This window comes from Geotrypetes seraphini, chromosome 2, assembly GCF_902459505.1.
Source record: "Geotrypetes seraphini chromosome 2, aGeoSer1.1, whole genome shotgun sequence".
Classification (NCBI taxonomy): Eukaryota; Metazoa; Chordata; class Amphibia; order Gymnophiona; family Dermophiidae; genus Geotrypetes; species Geotrypetes seraphini.
The window spans coordinates 192,053,403-192,081,375 of NC_047085.1; the positions used below are offsets into that span (position 1 = coordinate 192,053,403).

The 27,973-nt window shown below is 46.0% G+C and overlaps 1 protein-coding gene across 1 annotated transcript in view; it reads left to right on the forward strand.

The window, feature by feature from the left end:
- The window catches only part of KIF13A (kinesin family member 13A), a 483,305-nt gene that overhangs the window by 240,329 nt on the left and 215,003 nt on the right, over window positions 1-27,973 (forward strand). The window contains 2 exon segments of the mRNA XM_033934590.1: window positions 13,165-13,251; window positions 13,374-13,540. Of these exon segments, the coding sequence (XP_033790481.1) occupies window positions 13,165-13,251; window positions 13,374-13,540 (254 nt within the window).

The following is a 27,973-nucleotide window of genomic DNA, read 5'->3' on the forward strand; positions in this document are numbered from 1 at the left end:
TTAAAAAAAAAAAAAAAAAAAAAGAAAATAAAAGCATTTTCCCTACCTTTGTTGTCTGGTGACTTTATTTTTCTGTGCTTTCAACTATATTTCCAGGGCCTTCTTGTCCTTTGACTGTTTTTCTCTCCGTCTTCACTTTCTGCCTTGCATCCATCTTTGGCATTTACTTAATGTTCAATTTTTCAGCTTTCTTTTCAAAATTTACGTTTCCATGTCTAACCTTTTTTTTTTTTTTTATATTTTATTTATAAATTTTTCATTCTTACAATAATTTAATTTTACATAAACTTCAATTAATACATGAAAAATTGTGATTACAAGTAATTTATCTTATCACATAAAATATAACCCTCCCCTTTCTTCATTTCTTAAATCCATATAATATACATTCCCACCCTTCCCCAATCTAATATATCCATTACTAATGTGCTATGAAACCTGATCATTGGAATATCGAGTCAATGGTTCCCAAATTTTCTTAAAATTATGAATATTTCCCTGTTGTAATGCTATTGTTTTTTCCATTTTGTATATATGACAGACTGAATTCCACCAAAATGTAAAATTTAATTTGGTGTAGTCCTTCCAATTTTGAGTTATTTGTTGCATGGCGACCCCTGTCAATATTAATAATAGTTTGTTATTGTTTGCTGAAATCGGACTCTGAGTTCTCATTGCTGTACCAAATAGTATAGTATCATATGAGAGTCCTACATGATTTTCTAGTAATTCATTAATTTGGGGACAAATTAGTTTCCAAAATGCATTTATACAGGGACAAAAAAAATTAAGTGATCTAATGTCCCGACTTCTACTCTGCAATGCCAGCATCTATTAGATCTAGTACTATCTATTTTTTGTAAACGCGTAGGGGTCCATAAAGTTCTATGTAACAAAAACAACCAAGTTTGACTCATAGATGCTGATCCATAGATGTAGATCTTAATCTCCAGGACCAAAATCGTGGCCATTGAGATTCAGAAATTGTCTGACCAATCTCAATACTCCAAATATCCCCAAGTTCAATTTTCTTTTTTTTGTTTAAAAATCCATTTAACAATTTATACCATTTTGCGGCTTGGTGACCCAAAAAATCCGCCTGGAAACATAGAACCTGCAGACTATATTGAGTATTAAGAGCTTTCCATTCAGGGAACCCTGCCTGAATAGCTTGCTTCAATTGCAACCATCTAATATAATAAAGAGCTAGCCGCGCATGCACACTCCTATTTGCGTGTTCTGTGCGCTGTAGGTCTGTGGCCTAAGGAGTGCGCATGCGCGCTAATACGTCACCAGCCTATCGCCTCCACAAGCCGGACCGCAGCCAGACGACGTTCTCCGTTTCTCCTGCCACCACCGCCGATCTCCGTTTCTCCTTTGCCGCCCACCCCCTTCTTTTCCCGCGGGCCCGAATGGCGATTCCAGCAGCGTGTACATCAGTCTCCACACGCTGCTTCGGGCCCTTCTACTGCCCTGATTTGCTCTGCCGCGTCTCTGATGATGTCATCAGGGACGTGCCAGAGTAAATCAGGGCAGTAGAAGGGCCCGAAGCAGCGTGTGGAGACTGATGCAAGCGCTGCTGGAATCACGACCTTTGTAGTCCGGCCCGCGGGAAGGGAAAGGGGGGGGGGTAGAGGAAACGCTAATGCTGCTGCACAGGGAACTGGTGGGGGGGGAGGAAAATGGAGGGGAAGGGAATGCTGCTTTGGACGGACAGACAGACAGAGAGAGGAAGGGAAACACAAAAAAAATAAGAAATACACAGGGGCAGGTGCTCAGGGAACTGGTGTGGGGGAGGGAAATGGAGGGGGATGGAATGCTGCTTTGGACAGACAGAGAGAGGAAGGGAAACACAAAGAAAATAAGAAAGACACAGGGGCAGGTGCACAGGGAACTGGTGTGGGGGGAGGGAAATGGAGGGGGATGGAATGCTGCTTTGGACAGACAGACAGAGGGAGGAAGGGAGACAGAAAGGAAAGAAGAAAGACACAGAGTCAGGGAGATACACAGAAAGACAGACAGGCAAAGGAGGCCAGGGACAGAAAGGACAGCGGGAGCCGCGTCAGGAGGGGTGCGGGATGCGGCAGTGGGAACTTTTCCAATGGGTGCAACTGGGCAGCTGTCGGGAACCTCTGATCAGGGGCAGAGCAAGGTAAGAGTATCATAGGGATAAGAAGGAGGAGGGAGGATAAAAAAGGAAGGGATGCCTACTGCTGGACAGGGGGGAGAAGGAAAGAGATGCTGATGGACAGGGGAGGTGAAGAAAAAGGAACGGAGGACTAATGTTGGACAGAGGGAGAAGGAAAGAGGTGCTGCTGGACAGGGGGGAGGTAAAACAAAGGGAGAAGGGCTGCTGCTGCATAAGGAGAGCAGTGAAGGGGTGGTGGTGGACACAGTGGAGGTAAAAGGAAGGGAAAATGGACAGGGGGAGCAGGCAAGGGGTGGTGATGGACAGCCAAGGAAAAAGAAAGGCAGAAAGAAAGAAAGTGGCTAAGGAGAGAGAGAGAAAAAAAGACAGACACACACACATATGTTCTAGCACCCGTTAATGTAACGGGCTTAAAGACTAGTTTAAAATATTGTGTTTTATCCCAGGACAAGCAGGCAGCATATTCTTAACGTATGGGTGACGTCACCGACGGAGCCCCGGTACGGACACTTTTAACTAGAAAGTTCTAGTTGGCCGCTCCGCGCATGCGCGGGTGCCTTCCCGCTCGACGGAGGAGAGCGTGGTCCCCAGTTTCTTCGTTTCCGCGGAGCGAAGAAGACGCATGTATTTTTCAACGGCCGTTGAAATATCGGATTTTGCCTTCCCGCTCGCGTTTTTGTCTTCCTTTTTCTTCTTTTACCTTTGGGTTTCTTTTTCGTTTTAAATTCCAAAAAAAAAAACCCAAAAAAAACACCTTTGTTTTCTCTTTATTTTTCGAACCGGCCCCGGCGGGGCCTGTTGTCACCATACAGGCCTCCGGTTTTGATTTTGCGGAGGCCGTGTTTCCCTTCATGCTCCCTCAGCCGGGCTTTAAGAAGTGCCAGCGGTGTGCATTCCCGATATCTCTCACTGACCCGCACAATTGGTGCCTACAGTGCCTGGGTCCAGAGCATCGGGCTGACACCTGCACCCGCTGTGCTACTCTTAAAAAACGTACATTAAAAAATAGACAGATCCAACAAAATATTCTTTTCGGCACCGGATCTGCCATGGAATCAGCCGCGCCGTCAACGGCATCGCAATAGTCGGCACCGACTACTTCGACACCGCCTGATCCTTCCTCGGGGTCACTGGCACCAGGTAAGCCGGCTAAGAAGCCTTCCACTTCCCTTGAGCGCCCTCCTGCCACACCGGCGACGCCGGTCCTCCCGGCATCAGCCGACCCCGCAAACACTCTGCCCCGATTTCGGTGAGTGCCTCGTCATCGGCCTCCTCATCGCCGGGGCATGGAGCGGCACCTATGGTACCGAAAAAGAAAAAAGCGGTACCGGTGCCCCCTCTGGACGACCGCATTGCGGCCATACTCCAAACCCAACTGCAGGAGCAACTACAACAACAACTGCAGCACTTGTTGCCCACACTGTTGGCCCCACTCCTTTCGGTGCCGGACCGGCCCGAGCCTCGCACCACACCACCGGTGTCAACACTATCGGTACCGTTGAACACCTCCATGCCGGTACTCGCGGCTGAACCACTTCATCCTCCGGTGCAAACACGCTCTGATGCCGACCCTCCCCGACATCGAGACCGACACCAGTCCCCCCGAGACCAGGACCGGCACCGATCTTCCTCCCCTGGTACCGTCTCGATGCGCTCTGGCAAATCCCTCTCTAAGACTCGCCATACTGAGCCATCTGCACCACCGTCCCGTCCCGCACATACCGACGTCAGGGACCCGGACTTATGGGAAGAATCCCCACCCGGTACCGAGGATGAGGCTTCATCAACGGACGAGGAACCATCGATGGTCGATACCAGTTCCAAACCTGAACAGTCCTCATTCACAAAATTTCTACGAGAAATGTCGGCAGCTCTGTCTATCCCTTTGGAGTCCCTTGGGACTCTAAGTCCCAGGCTTTCCTTGACGCCCTGGACTTCGAACAACCCCCCAAAGAATTTTTAAAGTTACCCGTCCACGACATCTTACGGGAAACTTTTTACAAAAATTGGGAAAACCCTCTCACGGTACCGGGTGCACCTCGAAAACTGGATAGTTTATATAGGGTCATTCCTATCCCGGGGTTCGACAAACCTCAACTACCCCATGAATCCCTTCTAGTGGAGTCCACTTTAAAGAAAACCCAGGGCTCCAGTGTTTATGCCTCTACTCCTCCTGGCAGAGAGGGCAGATCGATGGATAAATTTGGCAAGCGCCTTTATCAGAATTCCATGCTTGCCAACAGAGCTAATAATTACACCTTCCACTTCTCCTTCTATATGAAGCATTTGGTGCAACAACTCTCCTCCTTCCAAAAGTACATCCCTGAACACAAGGTCCCGGTTTTTCAACAACAACTTTCCAGTTTGCTCCAACTCAGGAAATTTATGGTGCGCTCCATTTATGACTCTTTTGAGCTGACCTCTCAAGCATCTGCCATGGCTGTTGCCATGAGGCGCTTGGCCTGGCTGAGAGTTTCTGACCTCGATATTAATCACCAAGACCGCCTAGCCAACGCACCTTGTCTTGGTGATGAACTCTTTGGGGAGTCCCTGGACTCAACTACCCAGAAACTCTCGGCACACGAGACCAGGTGGGATACCCTGATCAAACCTAAGAAGAAAACTCCTCCTGCTCGCCCCTACAAACAGCAGTCTTCCTATCAACGCAGGTTCTCGGCCAGACCTCTCAACCCGCCTCAACAACAACAGTCTCGCCAGCCTCGTCAGCAGCACCAGACTCAGGCACGTTCACAGTCTCACCCACCGACCAAGCCTCTCCCGCAGTCAAAACCATCTCAGCCCTTTTGACTCTTTTCTCCAGGGCATAGCCAGTCTCCCACCATCCTTGCCTCTTCCTCAGCCGATAGGAGGACGTCTTCAACTCTTCCTCAACCGTTGGGAGGTCATCACATCAGACCTGTGGGTCCTCAACATCATTCGCCAAGGCTACTCTCTCAATTTCCAGACTCTTCCACCGGACAATCCTCCCATAGAGTCTGTTTCTCACTCCTCTCGATCCCCCTCCTCCTGAGGGAGGTCCAATCCCTCCTTCTTCTCAATGCCATCGAAGAGGTACCCCCAGACCAAAGGGTCGGGGATTCTACTCCCGCTACTTCCTGGTTCCCAAGAAGACAGGAGACCTCCGTCCCATCCTCAATCTCCGGAATCTCAACAAGTGTCTGGTCAAGGAAAAGTTCAGAATGCTCTCCCTTGCCACGCTTTACCCGCTTCTCTCTCAACACGACTGGCTATGTTCCCTAGACCTCAAAGAGGCCTACACTCACATTCCAATCCATCTGACTTCACGTCGCTACCTCCGATTTCAGGTACAGCACCGACACTATCACTACCCTTTGGCCTCGCATCATCACCCAGGGTGTTCACCAAGTGCCTTATTGTGGTGGCGGCCTTCCTCAGGTCTCACAACCTCCAGATGTTCCTGTACTTGGACGATTGGTTGGTGAAAGCTCCTACGTCTCCGCTTGTGCTGCAAGCCACACAACACACCATCTCTTTCCTCCATCTCCTGGGGTTCGAGATCAACTACCCCAAGTCGCATCTGCTTCCCACACAGCAACTTCAATTCATTGGAGCAGTTCTGGACACCACTCTGATGAGGGCGTTTCTTCCCGCCGACCGACAATGGACCATGCTCCATCTCTGTCGTCAGGTGCTCCTTCATCACTCCATCCCAGCTCGGCGGATGATGGTCCTCCTAGGCCACATGGCCTCGACGGTCCATGTACTTCCTCTGGCACGACTCCACCTCAGGACACCTAAGTGGACTCTAGCCAACCAATGGTCACAGACCTCGGATCCTCTTTCTCATCCCATCTCTGTGACATCGTCTCTTCAGCAATCTCTTCAATGGTGGTTGAACTCCTCAAATCTTTCCAGGGGTCTACTCTTTCATCTGCCCCCTCACTCCATGACCATCACCACGGATGCCTCCCCCTATGCGTGGGGAGCTCACCTGGGAGATCTTCGCACTCAGGGTCTCTGGACCCCTCAGGAGCGTCTACATCACATCAATTTCCTGGAACTCAGAGCCATGTTCTATGATCTCAAAGCCTTCCAGCACCTTCTCTACCCTCAGGTCCTTCTTCTGTGCACAGACAACCAGGTCGCCATGTACTACATAAACAAGCAAGGCGGCACCGGATCTCCCCTCCTCTGTCAGGAGGCCATCCGCATCTGGTCCTGGGCCACGGCCCACAGTCTCTTCCTCAAGGCTGTATATATCCAGGGCGAACAGAACTCCCTGGCCGACAATCTCAGCCGCATCCTTCAACCTCACGAGTGGACTCTGGATCCTCCCACACTCCGCTCCATCTTTGCGCGCTGGGGCACTCCGCAAGTGGACCTCTTTGCAGCTCCTCATAACCATCAGCTGCCCCAGTTCTGTTCCAGACTCTTCTCTCCTCACCGTCTGGCCTCGGATGCATTCCTGCTCGACTGGACGGATCGGTTCCTCTATGCCTTTCCTCCACTACCTCTGATGTTGCGGACATTGTTCAAACTCCGCAGGGACAGAGCCACCATGATTCTCATCGCTCCTCGGTGGCCTCGCCAACACTGGTTCTCTCTCCTGCTCCAGCTCAGCTCCAGGGAGCCCATTCCTCTTCCTGTGTTTCCTACTCTACTTACACAGCAGCATCAGTCTCTACTGCATCCCAATCTGTCCTCGCTCCACCTGACAGTTTGTTTTCTCTCGGGCTGACCTCTCCAGAGAACCTGTCTCAGCCTGTCCGTCGTATTTTGGATGCCTCCAGGAAACCGTCCACCCTCCAATGTTACCATCAGAAATGGACCCGGTTCTCCTCTTGGTGTCTACTTCATCATCACGATCCCGCCTCATTGGCGGTAGAAACTATACTGGACTATTTGCTTTCTCTCTCCGACGCTGGCCTCAAATCTACCTCAATCAGAGTTCACCTCAGTGCCATCACTGCGTTTCATGAGCCTATCCTCGGAAAACCTCTCACGGCTCATCCCCTGGTTTCCCGGTTCATGAGAGGCCTCTTCAATGTCAAACCACCGCTGAAGCCTCCTCCAGTCGTCTGGGACCTGAACGTGGTTCTCTCAGCCCTCATGAAACCTCCATTTGAGCCTCTTGCCACAACTTCACTCAAATTTCTGACATGGAAGGTGCTTTTCCTCATTGCCATCACCTCTGCCAGGAGGGTTAGTGAGCTACATGCACTGGTCGCTGACCCACCTTTCACGGTTTTTCACCATGACAAGGTAGTTCTGCGTACCCATCCTAAATTTCTTCCCAAGGTGGTCTCGGACTTCCACCTCAACCAATCCATTGTGTTACCTGTCTTTTTCCCTAAGCCCCATTCTCATCCTGGGGAACGGGCATTACACACGCTGGACTGTAAGCGTGCCCTTGCATACTACCTTGACCGTACCAGGGCTCACCGCTCGTCCCCTCAGCTCTTTTTGTCCTTCGACCCTAACCGTCTAGGTCGCCCTGTCTCTAAACGGACGCTTTCTAACTGGCTTGCTGCCTGCATTGCATTCTGTTATGCTCGGGCCGGTCTCTCACTGGAAGGTGCTGTCACGGCCCACAGGGTCAGAGCTATGGCTGCTTCTGTGGCTTTCCTCCGCTCCACGCCCATCGAGGAGATCTGCAAAGCTGCCACTTGGTCCTCAGTTCACACATTCACTTCTCACTACTGTCTGGATGCCTTCTCCAGACGGGATGGGCACTTCAGCCAATCTGTGTTACAAAATTTGTTTTCCTAATGGCCAACCATCCCTCCTCCCTCTCTGTTAGCTTGGAGGTCACCCATACATTAAGAATATGCTGCCTGCTTGTTCTGGGATAAAGCACAGTTACTTACCGTAACAGGTGTTATCCATGGACAGCAGGCAGATATTCTTACGACCCACCCTCCTCCTCGGGTTGGCTTCTTAGCTGGCTTATCTTAACTGGGGACCACGCTCTCCTCCGTCGAGCGGGAAGGCACCCGCGCATGCGCGGTGCGGCCAACTAGAACTTTCTAGTTAAAAGTGTCCATACCGGGGCTCCGTCGGTGACGTCACCCATACGTTAAGAATATCTGCCTGCTGTCCCTGGATAACACCTGTTACGGTAAGTAACTGTGCTTTATTTAATCCAAATTTATGTTGCAATTGTGAAAAACTAAGCATTGCTCCTTCTGAAATAACATCATTCAATGTTCGTATACCTGCAATTATCCATTGTTTCCAGACGATTTTGTATCCGCCAATCTTGATCCTGGAGTTTACCCAAATTGATTGATTTAATGATTTAGCAATTGGTTCTGGTGATAGATTACTAACATATCTTAACGTCTTCCAAGTATCCAATAAAATTCTGTTATCCTTATATCTTCTTGGCATGTTTATACTAATTAGATGTTCTGGATGTAGTGGGAACAGGAGCCGCCATTCTAGATATAGCCAATCTGGTACATTCTCCATGAGATCTGGGAGGTTCCAATACATAAAAATTTGGAAAATTTACCCCTCCCTCCACAATTGGTCTTTGTAAAGATACTAAAGCAATTCTGGGTCTTTTCCCAAACCAAACAAATTTTGTAAGAATATTGTTTAACTTTTTATAAAATGACCCCTGAAAAAATATTGGTATCATACTCATTTGATAACAAACCACAGGCAATATCATCATTTTAATTGTTTGGACTCTTCCCCACCAAGAAAAATATAAAGGATTCCATTGCTCAACATTTCTGTTATTATTTTTAATAAAAGTTTTTCATTTTCTTTTACTGTATCTTCAATTGTATTTTTGATAATAATACCTAAATATTTTAATCCTTCTTCTTTCCAAATAAATGAATATGAATCAAATAATCCTTTGGTACAGTGAACATTAATTGGAAGAATTTCCGATTTACTCCAATTAATTTTATATCCAGAAAATTTCCCAAATTTCTCTAGAAGATTAAGTAAACTTGGAACAGTATTCCCCGGTTCTCTTAAATATAATAATATATAATCTGCATATGCAGAAAGTTTAAATGGGATTCCCTTTATCTGCTTAGTTTGATTAATTGCAATTAATAAGGGTTCTAAAACAATATCAAAAAGTAAGGGGGACAAAGGACATCCTTGTCTAACTCCCCTACGCAAGTTAAATCTATCTGATAAATTGTTATTAATATATAATCTTGCACCAGGAGAGCTATACAATGTCTGAATAATTTTAATAAAACCGGGGCCTATTCCAAACCATTCCAGAGCTTGATACATATAACTCCATTCCACTCTATCAAATGCTTTTTCTGCATCTAAAGATAGCATAAAAGCTGGATCATTCATATTTTTCACTAAATTTAAAGAGTGGAATGCTAATCTAGTATTGTTTGATGAGTGTCTTTTAGCAATAAATCCTGTTTGGTGTACATCAATAATAAAAGGAAGAGCTTTTACCAATCTTATTGCTAATACTTTAGCAATCAACTTACCATCTACATTTAATAAAGAGATAGGCCTGTAGTTTGAAACCAAGGTAGGATCCTTGTTTGGTTTTGGTAAGACAATAATTACCGAATCAGCCATAGTACCTGATATATTCCCATTATTTATTTGATATTGATACAAATTTAATAAATATGGTAAGATGATATTTTGAAATGTTTTATAGAATTCAACAGTATATCCATCACCACCCAGAGTGGATCCAACTCTAAGAGACTGCAATGCTGATTCTATTTCTTTTAAAGATATAGGATCTTCTAAACTTCGTTTTATATGATCCGGAACATTTGGTCCAATAAATGAGTTTAAGAAATTTAATCCCTCTTGTTCTTTATTTTCATAAGATTCAGAAGAATATAAATCTTTATAAAAATCAAAAAATTGTATTAAAATATCTTTGGTGTTAGTGTGTGTGTTGCCTTGTGTATCTTTAATTACAATAATCTTAGATTTCCTTTTTTTTGCTTTAAGAAAATTAGCTAATAATCTTCCAGCTTTGTTTGAATTACCATAGTACTGAACTTGCTTATAGAAGATATCTTTCCTCACAAATTGAGAAGAAATCTCATTATATTTCGCTTTTATTTTTAATAAACTTTGTAATGTATTATGTTCCCAGTTCTTAATTAATTTATTTTCTAATACTTTAATTTGGTTTTCCAGATCAACATATTGTTTTTTAAGTTGTTTTTTGATAAATGCTGAATATGAAATAATATTTCCTCTTATTGTTGCTTTAAATGCGTCCCACAAAATCTCAGCATTAATATTGTCCGAATTATTTATTTGAAAAAATTCATTCATCTTTAATTTAAAATCTTCCAGAACGTTCGAGTCCGCAAGTAAAGCATTATCAAATCTCCAAATTGGATCGAAATGTACTATATCATTATTCTTAAAGTCAATCCACACACTAGCATGGTCTGAAATTATAATGGGATCAATAACTGCATTCATCACTTGCTGCGCTATATTATTAGACACGAATATATAATCAATTCGTGAGAAAGATTTATGGACCTGAGAACAAAAAGAGAATTCCTGATCATTAAAATGAAGAATACGCCATATATCAACTAAATTACAAGATTGGTGCATGTCTAACCTTCCCTTCCTATCTCTCTCTTCTTCCGTCCTATTTCCATGGTCTGGCATCTCTTTCCTTCCTTTCTCTCCCTCCCTCCTTCCTTCCTTTCCCCTGGTCTGGCATCTGTCTCCTTCCCTTCCCCCATGCCCTGGCATCTCTCCCTCCCCCCCATGGTCTGATATCTCCTTTCCTTCCCTCCCTCCCATGAACTTGGCTTCTCTTGTTCCTCTCCACTCCCTTGTCTTCCTTCTCCTTCCTTCCCTCTCTTTCCCCAATTGGGTGCAGCAGCAACAGAAGCAGCATTTCCCTTCCCCCTTTCATGTGCAGCAGAAGCATTTCTCTTCCCCTTTCCCTCCCTCTCCTTTTGCCTGTACAACAGCAGCAGCATTTCCCTAGGGTCCCCCTTTCCTAAGCAGCAGAAGCATTTCTCTTTCCCCTCCCCTTCGTTCTCTTCCTTGTAGAGTAGCAGCGTGTCTGGCCGGCTCAGTTGATCGTTACGTTCAAAGCCGCGGGTGGTGGCTCCTCGCGAGATCCGTGCCTGCGTCTGAAGCCTCTCTGATGTTGTGATGTCAGAGAGACTTCCGAAGCAGGAGTGGATAGTGCGAGGAGCCGCCAACCCGTGACTTTGAACAGAACGATCGACTGAGCTGGCCAGACATGCTGCTGCTCCAAAAGGAAGGGAAAGGGGAAGAGAAATGCTGTTTTGATCGCGTCCAGACTGTGGGCCTCAAAATAGCACCTGGAGAGCCGCATGTGGCCCGCGGGCCTCGTGTTTGAGACCGCTGCTATAAACTGTGTCTAAAGTTAGGTATGGTTTATAGCATGCGCATAGTGGCCGGCACGGCGACTAAAATTTAGGTGTGACTATTTACGCCAGCTAAAACCTGATGTAAATGCCTGCACCTAAATTCTGTGCAGAATAGGTGTATTCTGTATCAGTGCTCTCCCCTTCGACCACCCAGAACCCACCATAACAGGCACAATACACAAAACACTCGAAACAGTAGCAACATGGATGACTGAACACAAACTAAAACTCAACCCTGACAAAACAAATTTCATCCTCCTAGAAAACAGCAAAACTCCAACCTTAACAAACATAGTAATAAACTCGATCTCATACCCCATTCAACTCACACTAAAACTTCTTGGAGTACTGATTAACAGAGGCTGTACCATGCATCCTCAAATCAACAAAGTAATAAAAGCATCATTCATGACTATGTGAAATCTAAGACAAATCCGAAAATTCTTCGACAAGAAACAATTCAAACTTTTGGTACAATCTCTTATCCTTGGACTAATTGACTACTGCAACATACTATATCTCCCTTGCCCAGCGACCATGATAAAGCAATTACAAACAATACAAAATACAGCCTTAAGACTCATCTGTTCATTGAAAAAATATGACCACATCACAGAAGCATACCACGACTCACACTGGCTCCCAATACACTTCAAATTCTACTGCCTACTTTTCAAAGCTATTAATGGAGAAAGCCCATCCTACTGGAACAACCAACTAACTCAATCCACCTCAACCAGACACAGGAGAACCCACTCACTATTCACACACCCATCAACCAAAAATGTCAAACGAAGAAAACTATATGACAATCTAATGGCTTCCAAAGCAGCAAAACTAGACAGACAAATCACCAATTTGCTGTCTTCGAACAAAGACTACAAAATCTTCAAAAAAGAAACTAAAACCCTATTCTTCAAAAAAAATACATAAACCTATTTAACACAACCAGTTCCTTCCCAATCTCCACCCACCATACTCACTACCCTTTCAAATCTAAAATGTTTCTAATTACCCAACATGTATCGCCTCAAGTTCCCGACAATTCTTATATAACTCCTATGTAATTCCTATGACAATTATTATGTAAAATTACAAATTCTTGTAACTCCTGATAAATCTTATGTAATCTGCCTTGAACTGCAAGGTAATGGCAGAATAGAAATCACTAATGTAATGTAATGTAATTTATAGGAATATCCATGGCTCACCCATCTTCCCCTTGGCCATGTCCCCCCTTGGCAATGTCCCCTTTTCAAATCCACACATTTGACATTTATAAGCACCATACGCTTTAGATTTACAAGCACCAATACGCTTAGAAAGTTGTGTGCATAAATTCTTACTGCCGTTAATTGCTTGTTAGTGGCCAATTATTGACACTTATTGGCTAATTAAACAATTAAGCTGCACATGTAACTTTAGTCACCATATATAGAATCTGGAGCAGTGTGCCTAAAAGCATTGAAATGGTCCTTGCCCCTAGCATTCAGGGTGCAAAATTGCAGAGGTAATGACTTTGCAGAAAGTATCAGTGTTTTTCATCCCCTTTATAGTTCATAACAAAGACAGTACTAATTTAGAAATTACCGTGATGCTTGTGCATATGTAGGGTTTCTTAAGAAATCTTTCTTTTCTTTTAAACAGAACCTGTGTTAATGGCACACTGGTCTGTTCCACTACTCAGCTGTGGCATGGAGACAGAATCCTCTGGGGAAACAACCACTATTTTAGGTAATATTCAGTGTACCTGGGCATAGTACAATCTATAAACTGGTGGAGGTTCCTTTAAACTAGGTTACTTATTTACATAAAGATAGCACAAAAAGGTTTTTTTGGTTTTGTTTTATAAATAGACTCAATCTTCCCAAGCGGAAGCGACATGATTGGTTAAAAGAATTTGAGAAAGAAGCAAGCTTTTCAGACCATGACCTGGACGCAGCTAGCGAAGCTTCTTCCGAACAGGACTATAATTATGAATTTGCACAGAAGGAAGTTATCATGAAAACACTGAACAGTAATGGTGAGTGAGCATTGGTTTTGCCTAGCTTGTGAAGGACATGTATTGAGGAGCTTTTAGATCAAGTATGCCTGGTGGACTTTCCCTTCCCAGATATACAGTATGTTTTTGATCAGTCTCAAGTAGAGTGGTATCTGTATATGGGCTTGTGCTGCATTGTTCCTACACACTGCATAGTGCTTGCTTGTGTGCAGATTCACAAGGGTAATTTGAGCATTGTTTGAGGCCTATAAGGATGTCTCCATACCATCCCTATGTATTCTGCTGGTTGGAGAGTGATCTTTGCTGACCAAAGTCATGGTGTCTACCTGCAACATCCTTGTATCTCTGATTTAGAAGATAATCCTGGATTGGTCAAATTTGGGATACTTTAAAGTGGTAGTAATGGTATGTTAACAAAACCTTTATGAAAAACGATAATGGTATGTTAACAAAACCTTTATGCAAAATTGGTGGAAAATTAATGAAAAACTTCCATAAATGTCACTTAATTTAAAACACCAAACTTTCTTTAAAGCCGGTGTGCTATTATGAGGCACTTCTCTTGTTTCAAATCGTTAACACTGATGGGACCTGTTTTGTCCTAGTCTTCGGGCTTCCTCAGGGCACTAACCATTAATTTTGCACTGGAATTCATCACTTCAAAAAATTGAAGGTTTTTAGGCTCGATGAAAGATAACGGAACCCATGAAGAGCGGGTAGATAGTCATGTAATCTACAGTGTGTGGGTTTCTGAGATCCTTTTTCCTTTATAAAAACACAAAAAAGTATAAGTTACTTTTAACCTATTGATTTTGATAAACTCCATTTTGTTGGATGTTAACAAAAAAAAACTGGGGAAAAACCCTTCATTTTTGCCAGACTCATCGGGCACCAATGGTCCCACCATCGGTGGCGTGTTGTCTGTCCAGAGTTTGTCAGCATTCATATTCACCCTGTAAAGCAACATGCTTAACTTTTGTCCATCCTAAGACTGGTAGGAAGGGTGCCTAGTTTTTGCTCACCTTAAGATTGGTGAGGAGCAGGATTTATGTTTCTGGTACACTTGGTAGTCCCATAGGCTCCCAGTAATCCTTTACCAGCAGATGCCATCAAAGATGTTTAGGACTGCTACAGACTTGTCATGCTTGCGCCGGCAGAGGTCTCTCCTTGATTGCTTCACCTCAGTTTATTACTGCTGTCTATATTGAGGCAAAGGCTGAGTTGGCTTTTCTGCTTCCTAATTTGTTTGGTGTTTTCTTCCTGTCATTTTCCTTCCTTTCCTCACTATTTCTTTCCCCTCTTCCTACTCTTCTCCTTATCTTTTCTCCACCTTTTCCACTTTTCCCATCTCCTTTAGGTTCTGCATGTGTATCTCCTTTGGGTTTTGCATGTGTATGTGCAGTATCACCTTGATCACCATAACTCAGTAGTTCTCATTTCCCTAGATCTCTCCTCAGCATTTGACACCGTTGATCATACCCTTCTATTGCAGAGACTCGCTTCAGTTGGTATCACCGATCAAGTACTTCAATGGTACTTCAGTGGTTTGTCTCAAACAGACAAACTAAAATTTCATTTAATAACACAACTTCAGATCACTTCCATTCTAAGCATGGGGTACCTCAATCTAATCTAATCTAATCTAAACCTTAAGTTTATATACCGCATCATCTCCATGAGAATGGAGCTCGACACGGTTTACAAGAACTTAAAATAGTGGGTAGAGAAGAAGAAAAAGGATTACATGAACTTATGTGTAGAAGGGGGGAGAGAAAGGGGGGAAGGATAGAGCTACAATTTGCTGAAAAGCCAGGTTTTCAGTTGTTTGCGGAATAACTGAAGGGAGCTCAGGTTCCGCAGCGGGGTGGTGAGGTCGTTCCAAAGACCTGTGATTTTGAAGAGAAGGGATTTTCCCAGTTTGCCTGAATAGTGGATGCCGCGTGGAGAGGGGAATGCTAGTTTAAGCCTTTGGGCAGTTCTGGAGGAGTCGGGACTGGAGGAGTTGAAAGACAGTGGGATAAGAGGAGGCAGGATTCCGTGAATGATCTTGAAAGCCAGGCAGGAACATTTGAAATGGATTCTGGAGATTATTGGGAGCCAATGAAGTTTGGCAAGGAGGCATGGTCAGACTTGCGTTTTGAGAAGATCAGTTTGGCTGCAGTATTCTGGATTAGCTGGAGTCTTGGAATACTTTTTTTTGATAGATTTAAGTAGATGGCGTTGCAGTAATCTAGTTTGGAGAGGATGATGGATTGGACAAAGATGGCAAAGGGTTGTTGGCTGAAGTAGGATCTAGCTTTCCTCAGCATGTGAAGGCTGAAAAAGCATGATTTTGCCAAGGAGTTGAGGTGGACATTGAGGGAGAGAGAGGAATCGATAGTGATACCAAGGACCTTGCATGAGAACTCGAACTGTAGTGTATCGCCTGTGGGTAGTGTGAAAAGTGTGAGCAGGTGTTCGAATTTTGGGCCGAGCCAGAGTAGTTTTGTTTTAGATTCGTTTAGTTTCATCTGTACCGAGAGGGACCAGGCACGGAGTCTCATTATGCAAGCTGTAATGTTTTCATGGAGGTTGGTGAGGTTCTGGTCAGTCTCAAGGAGGACAAGGATGTCATCTGCATAAGTGTAGATTGTTTCCAGGAGGGATAGTTGAAAGAGTTTCAGGGAGGACATGTAGATGTTAAAGAGAATAGGGGAAAGGGGGTGATCCTTGAGGGACACCGCAAGATGGAGTCCAAGGAGTGGACATGGTGCCATTTGTGTTGACGGTGTAGGAACGGGAGCGTAAGAAGTTTGAGAACCACATTAGGACAGTGGAGTCAATTCCAATCTCGGAAAGTTGGTAAAGTAGTATGTCGTGATGGACGACATCAAAAGCAGCGGAAAGATCGAATTGTAGTTGGACAGCGAATTTGTTCACCTCTATTATTCAGTATCTTCCTTGCACCTCTCCTGACTCTGTCAGTGTATCGGATTCTCCACCTTTGCCTACACCGATGACATACAGCTAATTCATCCCTTAAATCCGGAAAATTTAGAGGAAGTAGATGTCATTAATAAAAAACTCGAGCAAATTAGATCTTGGCTGAATGAGAATAAGTTAGCATTAAATACCGCATTTTTCACTCTATAAGATGCACCCAACCATAAGACAAACCCACCAATAGAGGAGGAAAACCCAAGAAAAAAAAATTCCCACTGCCCTGCCCTGTACCCCCCTCTGGTGGTCTAGTGGTAGGCTGGGACAGGGTCTTATAGAGTGAAAAATTCCTAGGCAGTGTAGCCCTCCCCGTCCCCGAAGGCAGCACAGGCACCCCCCCCCCATGTAGACAGCAGAGACACACACACCCTCCCCATAGGCAGCACAGGAAACCCCCTTCCCCCCTCCCCCGTAGGCAGCCCCTTGGTACCTTTTTTAAAGTCCCCTTTACACGCTCCTGCCTGTCTCACTCGCCGGACAGCTCTTCTTCAGTTCGGGCAGAGCAGCGCAGAAGGCAGGCACGTGCTGTCCATGTTCTTGCCTGGTCTGGCGCTGCTCTCCGATTGGCTGTAGTCAGTTCTCTGCGCCGCTCTGACCGAACTTAAGAAGAGCTGTCTGGTGAGGGAGACAGGCAGGCGCAGAAAGGGGACTCTTAAAAAGTTACCGGGGGTGGTGGAAAAAGTGCATCTTATGGAGCGAAAAATACGGTATATCTAAAGCAAAGGTCATGATTTTCCCCTGGAAGAAAGGGATCTCTGTATGTGCCCCAATATCATTACACTCAGCCATTAAAATCTTAGGCGTCATATTTGACAACCAACTTGCATTTCACAATCATATCTGCAAAATGGTTAAATCCTGTTTGTTCAAACTTAGAATGATTTGGTCAATCTCAAAATTTCTGGAGCCTTAATCAGTAAACATTCTGATCCACTCATTGGTTATTTCAAAATTCGATTATTGTAATATAGCCTGTTCACCGGAATTACACAGAAAGAAATTAGGTGCTTACAAATAATCCAAAATGCTGTCATTAAACTTATCACCGAATTCCAAGAAATTTGACCACGTAATTCCTTTACTGTATAAAGCTCACTGGCTTCCTATAAAATACAGGATCTCCTACAAAATTTCATTATTGATCTTTAAAACCAACAAGCCAACATGGTTTCTGCAGGGGGAGATCGTGCCTAACTAACTTATTGCACTTCTTCGAAGGAATTAACAAAAGGATGGACAGGGGAGACCCCATAGACATCATATACCTTGATTTCCAAAAAGCCTTTGACAAGGTGCCTCACGAACATCTACTCCGGAAACTGAAGAATCATGGGGTGGATGGAGACGTACATAGATGGATCAGAAACTGGTTGGCAGGTAGGAAACAGAGGGTAGGAGTGAAGGGCCACTACTCGGACTGGATGAGGGTCACGAGTGGTGTTCCGCAGGGCTCGGTGCTCGGGCCGCTGCTATTTAATATATTCATAAATGATCTAGAAACAGGGACAAAGTGTGAGATAATAAAATTTGCGGACGATACAAAAATATTTAGTGGAGCTGGAACTAAAGAGGAATGCGAAGAATTGCAAAGGGACTTGAACAAACTGGGGGAATGGGCAGCGAGATGGCAGATGAAGTTCAACGTTGAGAAATGTAAAGTATTGCATGTGGGAAGCAGAAGCCCAAGGTACAACTATACGATGGGAGGGATGTTATTGAATGAGAGTACCCAAGAAAGGGACTTGGGGGTAATGGTGGACATGACAATGAAGCCGACGGCACAGTGCGCAGCGGCCGCTAAGAAAGCAAATAGAATGCTAGGTATAATCAAGAAGGGTATTACAACCAGGACAAAATAAGTTATCCTGCCGTTGTATCGGGCGATGGTGTGCCCGCATCTGGAATACTGCGTCCAATATTGGTCGCCGTACCTTAAGAAGGATATGGCGTTACTCGAGAGGGTTCAGAGGAGAGCGACACATCTGATAAAAGGGATGGAAAACCTTTCATACGCTGAGAGATTGGAGAAACTGGGTCTCTTTTCCCTGGAGAAGAGGAGACTTAGAGGGGATATGATAGAGACTTATAAGATCATGAAGGGCATAGAGAGAGTAGAGAGGGACAGATTCTTCAAACTTTCTAAAAATAAAAGAACAAGAGGGCACTCGGAAAAGTTGAAAGGGGACAGATTCAAAACGAATGCTAGGAAGTTCTTCTTTACCCAATGAGTGGTGGACAACTGGAATGCGCTTCCAGAGGGCTTAATAGGGCAGAGTACAGTACTGGGGTTTAAGAAAGGATTGGACAATTTCCTGCTGGAAAAGGGGATAGAAGGGTATAAATAGAGGATTACTGCACAGGTCCTGGACCTGTTGGGCCGCCGCATGAGCGGACTTCTGGGCATGATGGACCTCAGGTCTGACCCAGGAGAGGCATTGCTTATGTTCTTATGTTAAAACATTACAATCAAAATTTTCTCAATTCATAGAAAAATACCTTATCCCTTATGAACCCCCTTGTACCCTTAGATCCACAAGCCTTGGCCTACTGACAGTTCCATCTTTAAGAATCATTGGAATCAAACAACTCGACATCTTCTCTGTAGTCGCTCCCCAGCTCTGGAATACCTTACCAGTGTTAATTTGTGAGGAAAAAAAACCTTGATCGCTTTAAGGGTCACCTCAAATGTCACCTATTTAAGGAAACATTCAAACCTTAAGCTTAGTTTCTTATATCAAGCTATTAGAATTCCCCTCATTTTTCTACTATTCTAATATCGATCTTTTGCAACCCTACTCCTTTTGTTTTTTCCCTTATTTGTTTTTCTTTCCTATCTTAAATTGTATTTCAACCCAAGTACTTTTCGTTTCATGTTTGTCCGTTTGATAAATAGTATTGTCTACATCTTTCTTAATTTTTTTTAAATGGAAAAATTTGTTATTTTTATGTTTGGCCTTTCCCCTATTTTAATTGTAAGTTCTGATATGCGATATTATCAAAATTTTATTAAAACAGAAACTTTCTAAAGTAGATGGCTCCTCCTTCTCCTGTTCTGATGGGTGACCCAGACCTGCTTCTGCTGTGGCTGTAGCTCAGCACTGTTGTTCCCTACTATTTTATTGAAGCTACTAATATATATATATATATATACATACTAGCTGATGCCCCGGCGTTGCACGGGTATTTAATTATAGCAATAACACTGTAAATGGATTTAAATAAAGATACTTTATAGTGGTGAATGAAATAATTTTGTTACAGCTTTATAAAAAGTAAAATATTCAAAGTATAATGTGAAATATTTGACAAAATGAATACAATTCAACTAACACAAAAATTGATTATAAACAACATTTTTAGTTTCATTTCCAGGAGCAAGAACATATACATTCTTGGGTGAACCCATCCTTCCCACGTGTGAAGGTGGGCCGCGAGACCCCCAGAACATATCACCCCAGGTAGTGAGGGATCTGCATACCAAGTTTCGTTCAAATCGGTCAAGCCATTTTTGAATTACTGTGAGAATGGCAGCTTTTTACATTTTTTCCATTGACATGAATAGGTGAAATCTGATTTTCTGTTTGTAGCTCCGGCCACATGTGCAGGAGGGCCGCGAGACCCCCAGAACATATCACCCCAGGTAGTGAGGGATCTGCATACCAAGTTTCGTTCAAATCGGTCAAGCCGTTTTTGAATTACTGTGAGAATGGCGGTTTTTTACATTTTTTCCATTGACATGAATGGGTGAAATATGATTTTCTGTTTGTAGCTCCGCCCACGTATGCAGGTGGGACGCGAGACCCCCCCAGAACATATCACCCCAGGTAGTGAGGGATCTGCATACCAAGTTTCGTTCAAATCGGTCAAGCCGTTTTTGCGTGATCGCGGCACATACACACACACACACACATACATACCTCCGATTTTATATATATAGATAACATGTTAAATGTACAGCACTGCATAGGCCTTTCAGAGATATAGAAATTATATATATATATATTACATGTTAAATATACAGCACTGCATAGGCCTTTCAGAGATATAGAAATTGTATATAATATATTATAATTTCTATATCTCTGAAAGGCCTATGCAGTGCTGTACATTTAACATGTAATAGATAGTCCCTGCTTAGAAGAGCTTACAATAGCTTGAATTTGAATACTGATTGAGTTGGAGCCTGATGTAATGACTCAGGCAGTCTGTTCCAAGCATACGCTGAAGCAAGATAGAAGGGACGGAGTCTGAAGTGGGCAGTGGAGGAGAAGGGAACAGATAGGAAGGACTTGCTTGATGAACAGAATTCATATGGGGAGGGGGAGATAAGTGTGGAGAGATATTGAGGGGCTGCAGAGTGAATGCAGTTGTAGGTCAGTAAAAGGAGTTCGATATGGACTTTTCCTCCAGGAAATATTTTTTCATTCAAAGACTAATTAAACACTGGAACTTGTTGCAACAAGATGTGCTACCTCCATTACACTGACTGGCTCACCTGTGTCAATAGGTGGAGCTTATGGTGCACATCAGGTGACTGTGTCCTGGTCCTCCTCAGCTAGGGGAGCCTTTATCGAGATAGTGATCCCAGCTCTGTAGCCTCAAGACATCGATTGTTTGCACCAGAGCTGCAACCAAGGTTTTAAACTGAGTGACTCTTGCATGAGAGTGCTTGTCTAATTCTGGGCAATGCTGAGTAATGCATGAAGACAGAGTCTGTAAAGTACGCTGCATGCTATGACAGTCGGTAGCTATCTTGATAGCAAGTCAAAACTAAATTCGCTTTGAACTAGACTAAGTAAATGGGGTGCAAAAAGTGGTACTAAAAAATGTGCATGGAGCACTAGTCTGTAAACACTCACAGCCTCTTTTACAAAGCTGCATGGCAACAGCCCTGAAGCCCTTTAAATCTCTATGGGCTTCGGGGCCGTTAGCGCAGCTTTGTAAAAGAGGCCGTCTGAGTTGTGCACCATCCATAAAATAGGGCTGCCATCCTCTTTACACCAACAGAAATCTGGTGTTAATTCTGGCACATAAGTTAGACATGGATCACTGGTATTCAGCAATACCACGTGCATCTTTTGTGAATACTGGCCACGCCCCTTTTGAGTTGCACACTATAAGATTTGCATGCAGATCTTTATAGAAGAACAAGTAATGCTAGTAATTGGTTGTTAACATCTATTTGTTAGTACTAAATGATTTGTTAACAGTTTAGTTGCACGCACATGTCAGAATAGTGCGCAACTTTGTGTCCATAAATTTGGCAGCATTTATAGAATCCAGGAGTTTGTTCCAGACACTAATATGTTCAAAAACTGGTAGAAAAGAACTACTTTGTGCATTGAATTTACTACATTATCCCAGGACAAGCAGGCAGCATATTCTCAACATGTGGGTGACATCACCGACGGAGCCCCCTAGCGGACGTTTTCGCAAGCAGACTTGCTTGAAGACCTTCAAGCTTGCGATTGGCCCGCGCATGCGCGTGTGCCCCTCCCGCCCGACCTAGGGCATGCGTCTCCTCAGCGTGACCTCAGTTCTTTGTTTTCCGCGGAGCCAGAAGCACCATGGCTTGTTTGGTTAGTTTCAGTTAAGTCGCTGTGCCAGCGCCTTTGTTTTCCTTTGTTTTTCGGTTTTTTCAGTTCGTATATTTTTGATTGGGCTCCCGGTCTTACTCTAGCCGCCTGGCCTCGCGGGGCCACGGCCGTATTTTCTTCTTATGTCCCGGCCTCGTTCCGGGTTTAAAAACTGTATTAAGTGCAACTGGGTTATCTCCATCACCGACCCTCATCGTTGGTGTGTGGAGTGCCTGGGTGCAGAGCACCACGCTGAGTCGTGTCCCCGTTGTGCGACTTTGCAACCGCAGGCTCTTCGTAGGAGGGTGGCCAAGATTTTCCAACTCTTTGGCCCCATGGATCCTGCGGGACAGGCCTCGAGCTCGGCCTCGGCCTCGGCCTCAAAGTCCCCGTCGGCCTTGAAGGCTCTGGCCCCGGCTCCTCCTGCTACTCCAGCCTCGGGTAAGTCTCCTCTTTCCTCCTTAGGTGTGCCGGCAAAGAAGCCTACCTCAGAGTCTCATGTCAGTGCCGCCTCGTCGGCGTCTTCAAGACATCACTCTAAGCGTGCCTCCTCACGTAGGGAATACTCTTCCTCGAGGTTGCCCTGAAGGAGCGTACAGCTGCACCTAAGACCCAACCACCTTTGGTCTCGGTGCCTATGTTCGAAGACATGCTTAAGGCTATACTTACCACGCAGCTTTCCTCGGTGGTGAGCCAACTGGTCCCCACTTCGACGCCTCTGACCTCAGTCTCGACCCAGTCTCGGTCTGACCAGCCTGAGCGTCCCCTCGTATCTCGAGGCCATGCCCGCAAGACTCGCTGGGTTCCCTCGAGTGATTCTTCATCCCCCGAGTCACCTGTGACTTTTCGGGGTCCAGGCCAGGGGGCCGTTTTTCCCCCGCTACTATGTCGAGGTCTCCGACCACGAAACCTTCCAAGCACATGCTTGTCCTCAAGTTGAACTCTAGTGTATGTTCCCCATCGAGGCGGCTGCCAGCCTCTAAGGGGTCGTCTTCGAAACTGGTGGAAGAATTTTCCTTTGCCCTGTCTTCTCCGAGGCTTCACCAACTGTTTCCTTGGACCCCGGGGTCTTCCCCGGTCCATCTTGCACAGGGTCGTTCCTTGACGCCCCCCAGACACTTTAGTCTAGCCTCTTTGGTCTCCCATTCGCCGGACTCCGTGGCCCCGGCTTACTATTCGAGGGAAATTTCTCCCTCTTTCTCGGCTGCCCCAGATCTCGCTCGGGGTCTCCTCAGGAGGATGAGTCTTCTTCTCCAAACTCCTCCTTTACTTGTTTCATCTGTAACCTCCAGTCTGAGTCCCGTTATACCCAGGAATTCCTGGCGGAAATGGGTGTTGCTCATCAGCCCCGTGAGGCGCTGCGCTTGCCTTTGCACCAGGTTCTCCGGCAAACATTTCTCCGGAGCCTGGAGACCCCCTATGCAGTCACGGCCATTCCCTCCAAGTTGGAGTCCCGTTACCAGACGATCCCGGTTAAGGGGTTTGAGAGTTCTCAACTTTCTCACCAGTCCTTGGTGGTTGAGTCTTCCCTCGAAGGTTTATGCTACCGTCCCTCCGGGCAGGGATAATAATAACTTTATTCTTCTATACCGCCACAATCTTGCGACTTCTAGGCGGTTTACAATCAGGAGTGCTGGACATGAATCCGAACCTCCAGGATCATCTAGCCAATCTCCCTTGCGTGGGAAATGAGCTGTTTGATGATTCCATTGAGGTAGCCACTAAGCGCCTCTCGGAACACGAACGGTCCTTCGCATCTCTGGTGAGACTTAAGCCGAAGACCCCTCCGGCTCGGCAATACAGTATTCCTCTCTGGAGGTATCCGCAGAAATCTACTCCTGCGTTCTCTCGGCCACCTTCGAAGTGGCTGCAACAGCAGCAGCAGCGACAAGCTAAGGCCCAGTCGCCAGCTCCGGCAAAGCCTGGGCCGTCTTTTTGACAATTCCAGTGTGAGCCTTCGGGCTCCCTTCCTCCTGGAGCCTTCCCCCCTCCTCATCGGGGGTCTTCTCCATCATTTCTATACCCAGTGAGAAAGTCTTACCACCGACAATTGGGTGCTTTCCATCATCTGGGAAGGGTATTCCCTTCACTTCAGTCACGTGCCCCCGGACCTTCATCCAAGAGAGTTTCCTTCTGCCCGGTCTCAGCTGCCTCTCCTTCTGCAGGAGGCTCAGGCCCTTCTTCACCTTCGGGTGGTCGAGGAGGTTCCTCCGGACCAGTGGAATACTGGTACCAGGATCTGCGTCCAATCCTGGACCTCCGTACTCTGAACAAATTTCTGGTCAGGGAACGGTTCAGAATGCTCACCTTTCCTACCTTGTACCCCCTCTTGTTACAAGGGGGACTGGCTGTGCTCACTGGACCTCAAGGAGGCATACATGCACATTCCGATACACCAGGCCTCTCGCCGGTATCTGAGATTCCGGGTAGGGGGTCTCCACCTCCAATATCGTGTCCTTCCCTTCAGCCTGGCGGCCTCTCCGAGGGTTTTCACGGAATGTCTCTTTGTGGTAGCTGCGGCCCTACGTCTCCGAGGCCTGCAGGTGTTTCCCTACCTCGACGACTGGTTGATCAAGGCGTCCTCACGCCACGAAGTTCTGCGAGCAACGAATCAGACCATCTTGCTCCTGCAGAGTCTCGGCTTCGAGGTGAACTTCCCCAAGTCCCACCTCTGTCCATCCCAGTCTCTGGAATTCATCGGAGCGGTCCTGGACACGGTTTGTCTCCGCTCCTTTCTGCCTCGGCCTCGTCAGGAGGCCTTTGTTCGTTTATGCCAGAGGGTGGCCCATCTGTCCTCGGCCCCGGCTTAGCTCCTGATGGTCCTCCTTGGTCACATGGCCTCCACGGTTCACATGACTCCTTTTGCCAGACTTCACCTCCGTATTCCCCAATGGACTCTTACGTCCCAATGGAACCAGGATCGAGACCCTGTCTCTCGACTCATTGTCGTGACTCCTTTGTTGAAGAAGTCTCTCCGTTGGTGGAAGCTCTCTTCCAATCTTTCCAGAGGTTTTTTGTTTAATGCCCCCCTCCGCAGAAGGTCCTCACAACGGACTCGACCTATGCTTGCGGGGCTCATCTGGATGATCTTCGCACTCAGGGTCTTTGGTCCAGTGCTGACCGTCTTTATCACATCAATCTGCTGGAGCTTCGAGCAATTTTCCTCGCCCTGAAGGCTTTTTATCATCTGCTTCGCAACCAAGTGGTGCTGATCCGCATGGACAACCAGGTCGCCATGTATTATATCAACAAACAAGGGGGCATGGGGTCCCTGTCCCTGTGCCAGGAAGAGATGCAGTCTACATCCAGGGCTAGCACAATTGTCTGGCAGACCGGTTGAGTCGCCTTTTGCAGCCTCACAAGTGGTCCATCCATTCCTTGACCCTGCGTCAGGTGTTTGCTCGTTGGGGGACTCCAGACGTCGATCTGTTCACATCCCCCCTCAATCACAAGTTGCCCCGCTTCTGCTCCAGGGTTTACACCCCTCTCAGGCTCGAGGTGGATGTTTTTCTGCTGGACTGGATGAACCTGTTTCTGTATGTGTTCCCTCCATTCCCTCTGATTCTGAAGACTCTCGTCATTCTCAAGTCCACGAGTGCCACCATGATTCTGATAGCTGCTCGGTGGTCCCGACAACCATGGTTCTCCTTCTGTTGCAACTCAGTTCCAGGGAGCCTCTTCTTCTGCCTGTTTTTCCTTCTCTGCTTACACAGAGTCGAGGTTCTCTACTTCATCCCAACCTTCAGTCTCTGCACTTGACGGCTTGGTTCCTCGAGACTTAATGCCCTCGTTCCAGTTCTCACAGCCTGTGCTGGACATCCTGGAGGCGTCTCGGAAGGAGTACACTCGCCAATTTTACCATCAGAAGTGGACCCGCTTTTCTTCCTGGGGTGCTACTCGACAACAGGAGCTGCTGTCTGCCTCCTTATCTGCTGTCTTGGACTATCTGTTACACTTGTCTGGCGCTGGACTCAAGTCCTCTTCGGTTCGAGTCCACCTTAGTGCCATTGCTGCTTTTCATCAGCCGATTGACGGGAAGCCTATCTCTGCTCATCCTGTGGTTTCCTGCTTCATGAAAGGCCTTTTTCACGTTCATCCGCCCCTTAAACCTCCTTCTGTGGTTTGGGATTTTAACATGGTTCTTACTCGCTTGATGAAACCCCCGTTCGAGCCGTTAGTGCGGGCTCACTTGAAGTTTCTTACTTGGAAGGTTGTGTTTCTTATTGCTTTCACTTCTGCCCGTCGGGTCAGTGAGCTTCAAGCCTTGGTAACGGACCCACCTTTCACTGTCTTCCATCGTGATAAGGTGGTTCTCCGTACCCATCCTAAGTTCTTGCCTAAGGTTATTTCTGAGTTTCACATCAACCAATTCATTGTTCTTCCTGTGTTTTTTCTGTAGCCCTATTCTCACCCTGGAGAAGTAGCTCTGCATCCTCTTGACTGTAAGCGTGTGCTGGCCTTCTACTTGAAGCGCACCGCTCCTCATCGTTCTGCTCCCCAGCTGTTCTTCTCTTTTGATCCTAATCGCTTGGGTCACTCTGTTTCTAAGCGGACAATTTCTAACTGGTTGGCCGCTTGTATCTCTTTCTGTTACACTCAGTCTGGTCTCTCCCTGCCTTTTTGAGTCACGGGCCACAAGGTCAGAGCGATGGTGACGTCTATTGCTTTCCTCCGCTCTACTCCACTTGAGGAAATCTGTAAAGCTGCCACTTGGTCCTCGGTTCATACGTTTACCTCGCACTACTGTCTGGATAATTTCTCCAGGTGTGATGGCCATTTTGGCCAGTCCATTTTGCAAAATCTGTTCTCCTAAATTGCCAACTCTCCCTCCATCCCATTCTGGTTAGCTTGGAGGTCTCCCACATGTTGAGAATATGCTGCCTGCTTGTCCTGGGATAAAGCACAGTTATTTACCGTAACAGGTGTTATCCAGGGACAGCAGGCAGATATTCTCGCAACCCACCCACCTCCCCGTGGTTGGCTTCTTTGCTAGCTATCTGAACTGAGGCCACGCTGAGGAGACGCATGCCCTAGGTTGGTCGGGAGGGGCATGCGCGCATGCGCGGGCTAATCGCAAGCTTGAAGGTCTTCAATCAAGTCTGCTTGCGAAAATGTCCGCTAGGGGGCTCCATCGGTGACTTCACCCACATGTTGAGAATATCTGCCTGCTGTCCCTGGATAACACCTGTTATGGTAAGTAACTGTGCTTTCCCTTCAGGTCAAGTTCTTAAAATTTTCTGCAATTCAAGGCCTTTACTATTGAAAATAATCCCAAGTTACTTTTTAGTTTGTTTGTTTGTTTTTTGCGAGGAAGCGAAGGATTTTTACTTTGATATTTAATAGAAAAACTTCATTGCAATTAACCCCTGCTATATTGATTATAGGATCACAGATTATAATGACCTCTAATACAGAAAATTCTAGGAATTTATCTAGATGAGGAACTATCATTTTCACTGCACATTTCTTATATATCTAATATAATAAAATGGTAAGCCGCGCATGCGCACTTCCTAAGCATGCGTCCGTTTTCTGTGAGCTGTAGCTAGGAAGTACGCATGCGCGGCTCACCCCCTGTCCTCCATCGCCTCCCGCCTCCAGCGGCGTGACAGTTTTCAAAGAGGCGCGGGATTCTTTCAACGCGGAACCACCAGCCGTTAAAGCTCCTGGCGCTGACTCCTGACGGTGGAGGAGAGGCAAGGTAGAAGAAGATTTCCGCTGCCCGGCACCCAAGTCCTTTGCCGCCCCCTCCTTCCCTTACCGCGGCCCCGACTGGCGATTTCAGCAGCGTGTCCAGCAGTCTTCACACGCTGCTTCGGGCCCTTCTATTGCCCTGATTTGCTCCGGACGTGCCAGAGTAAATCAAGCCAGTAGAAGAACCCGAAGCAGCGTGTGAAGC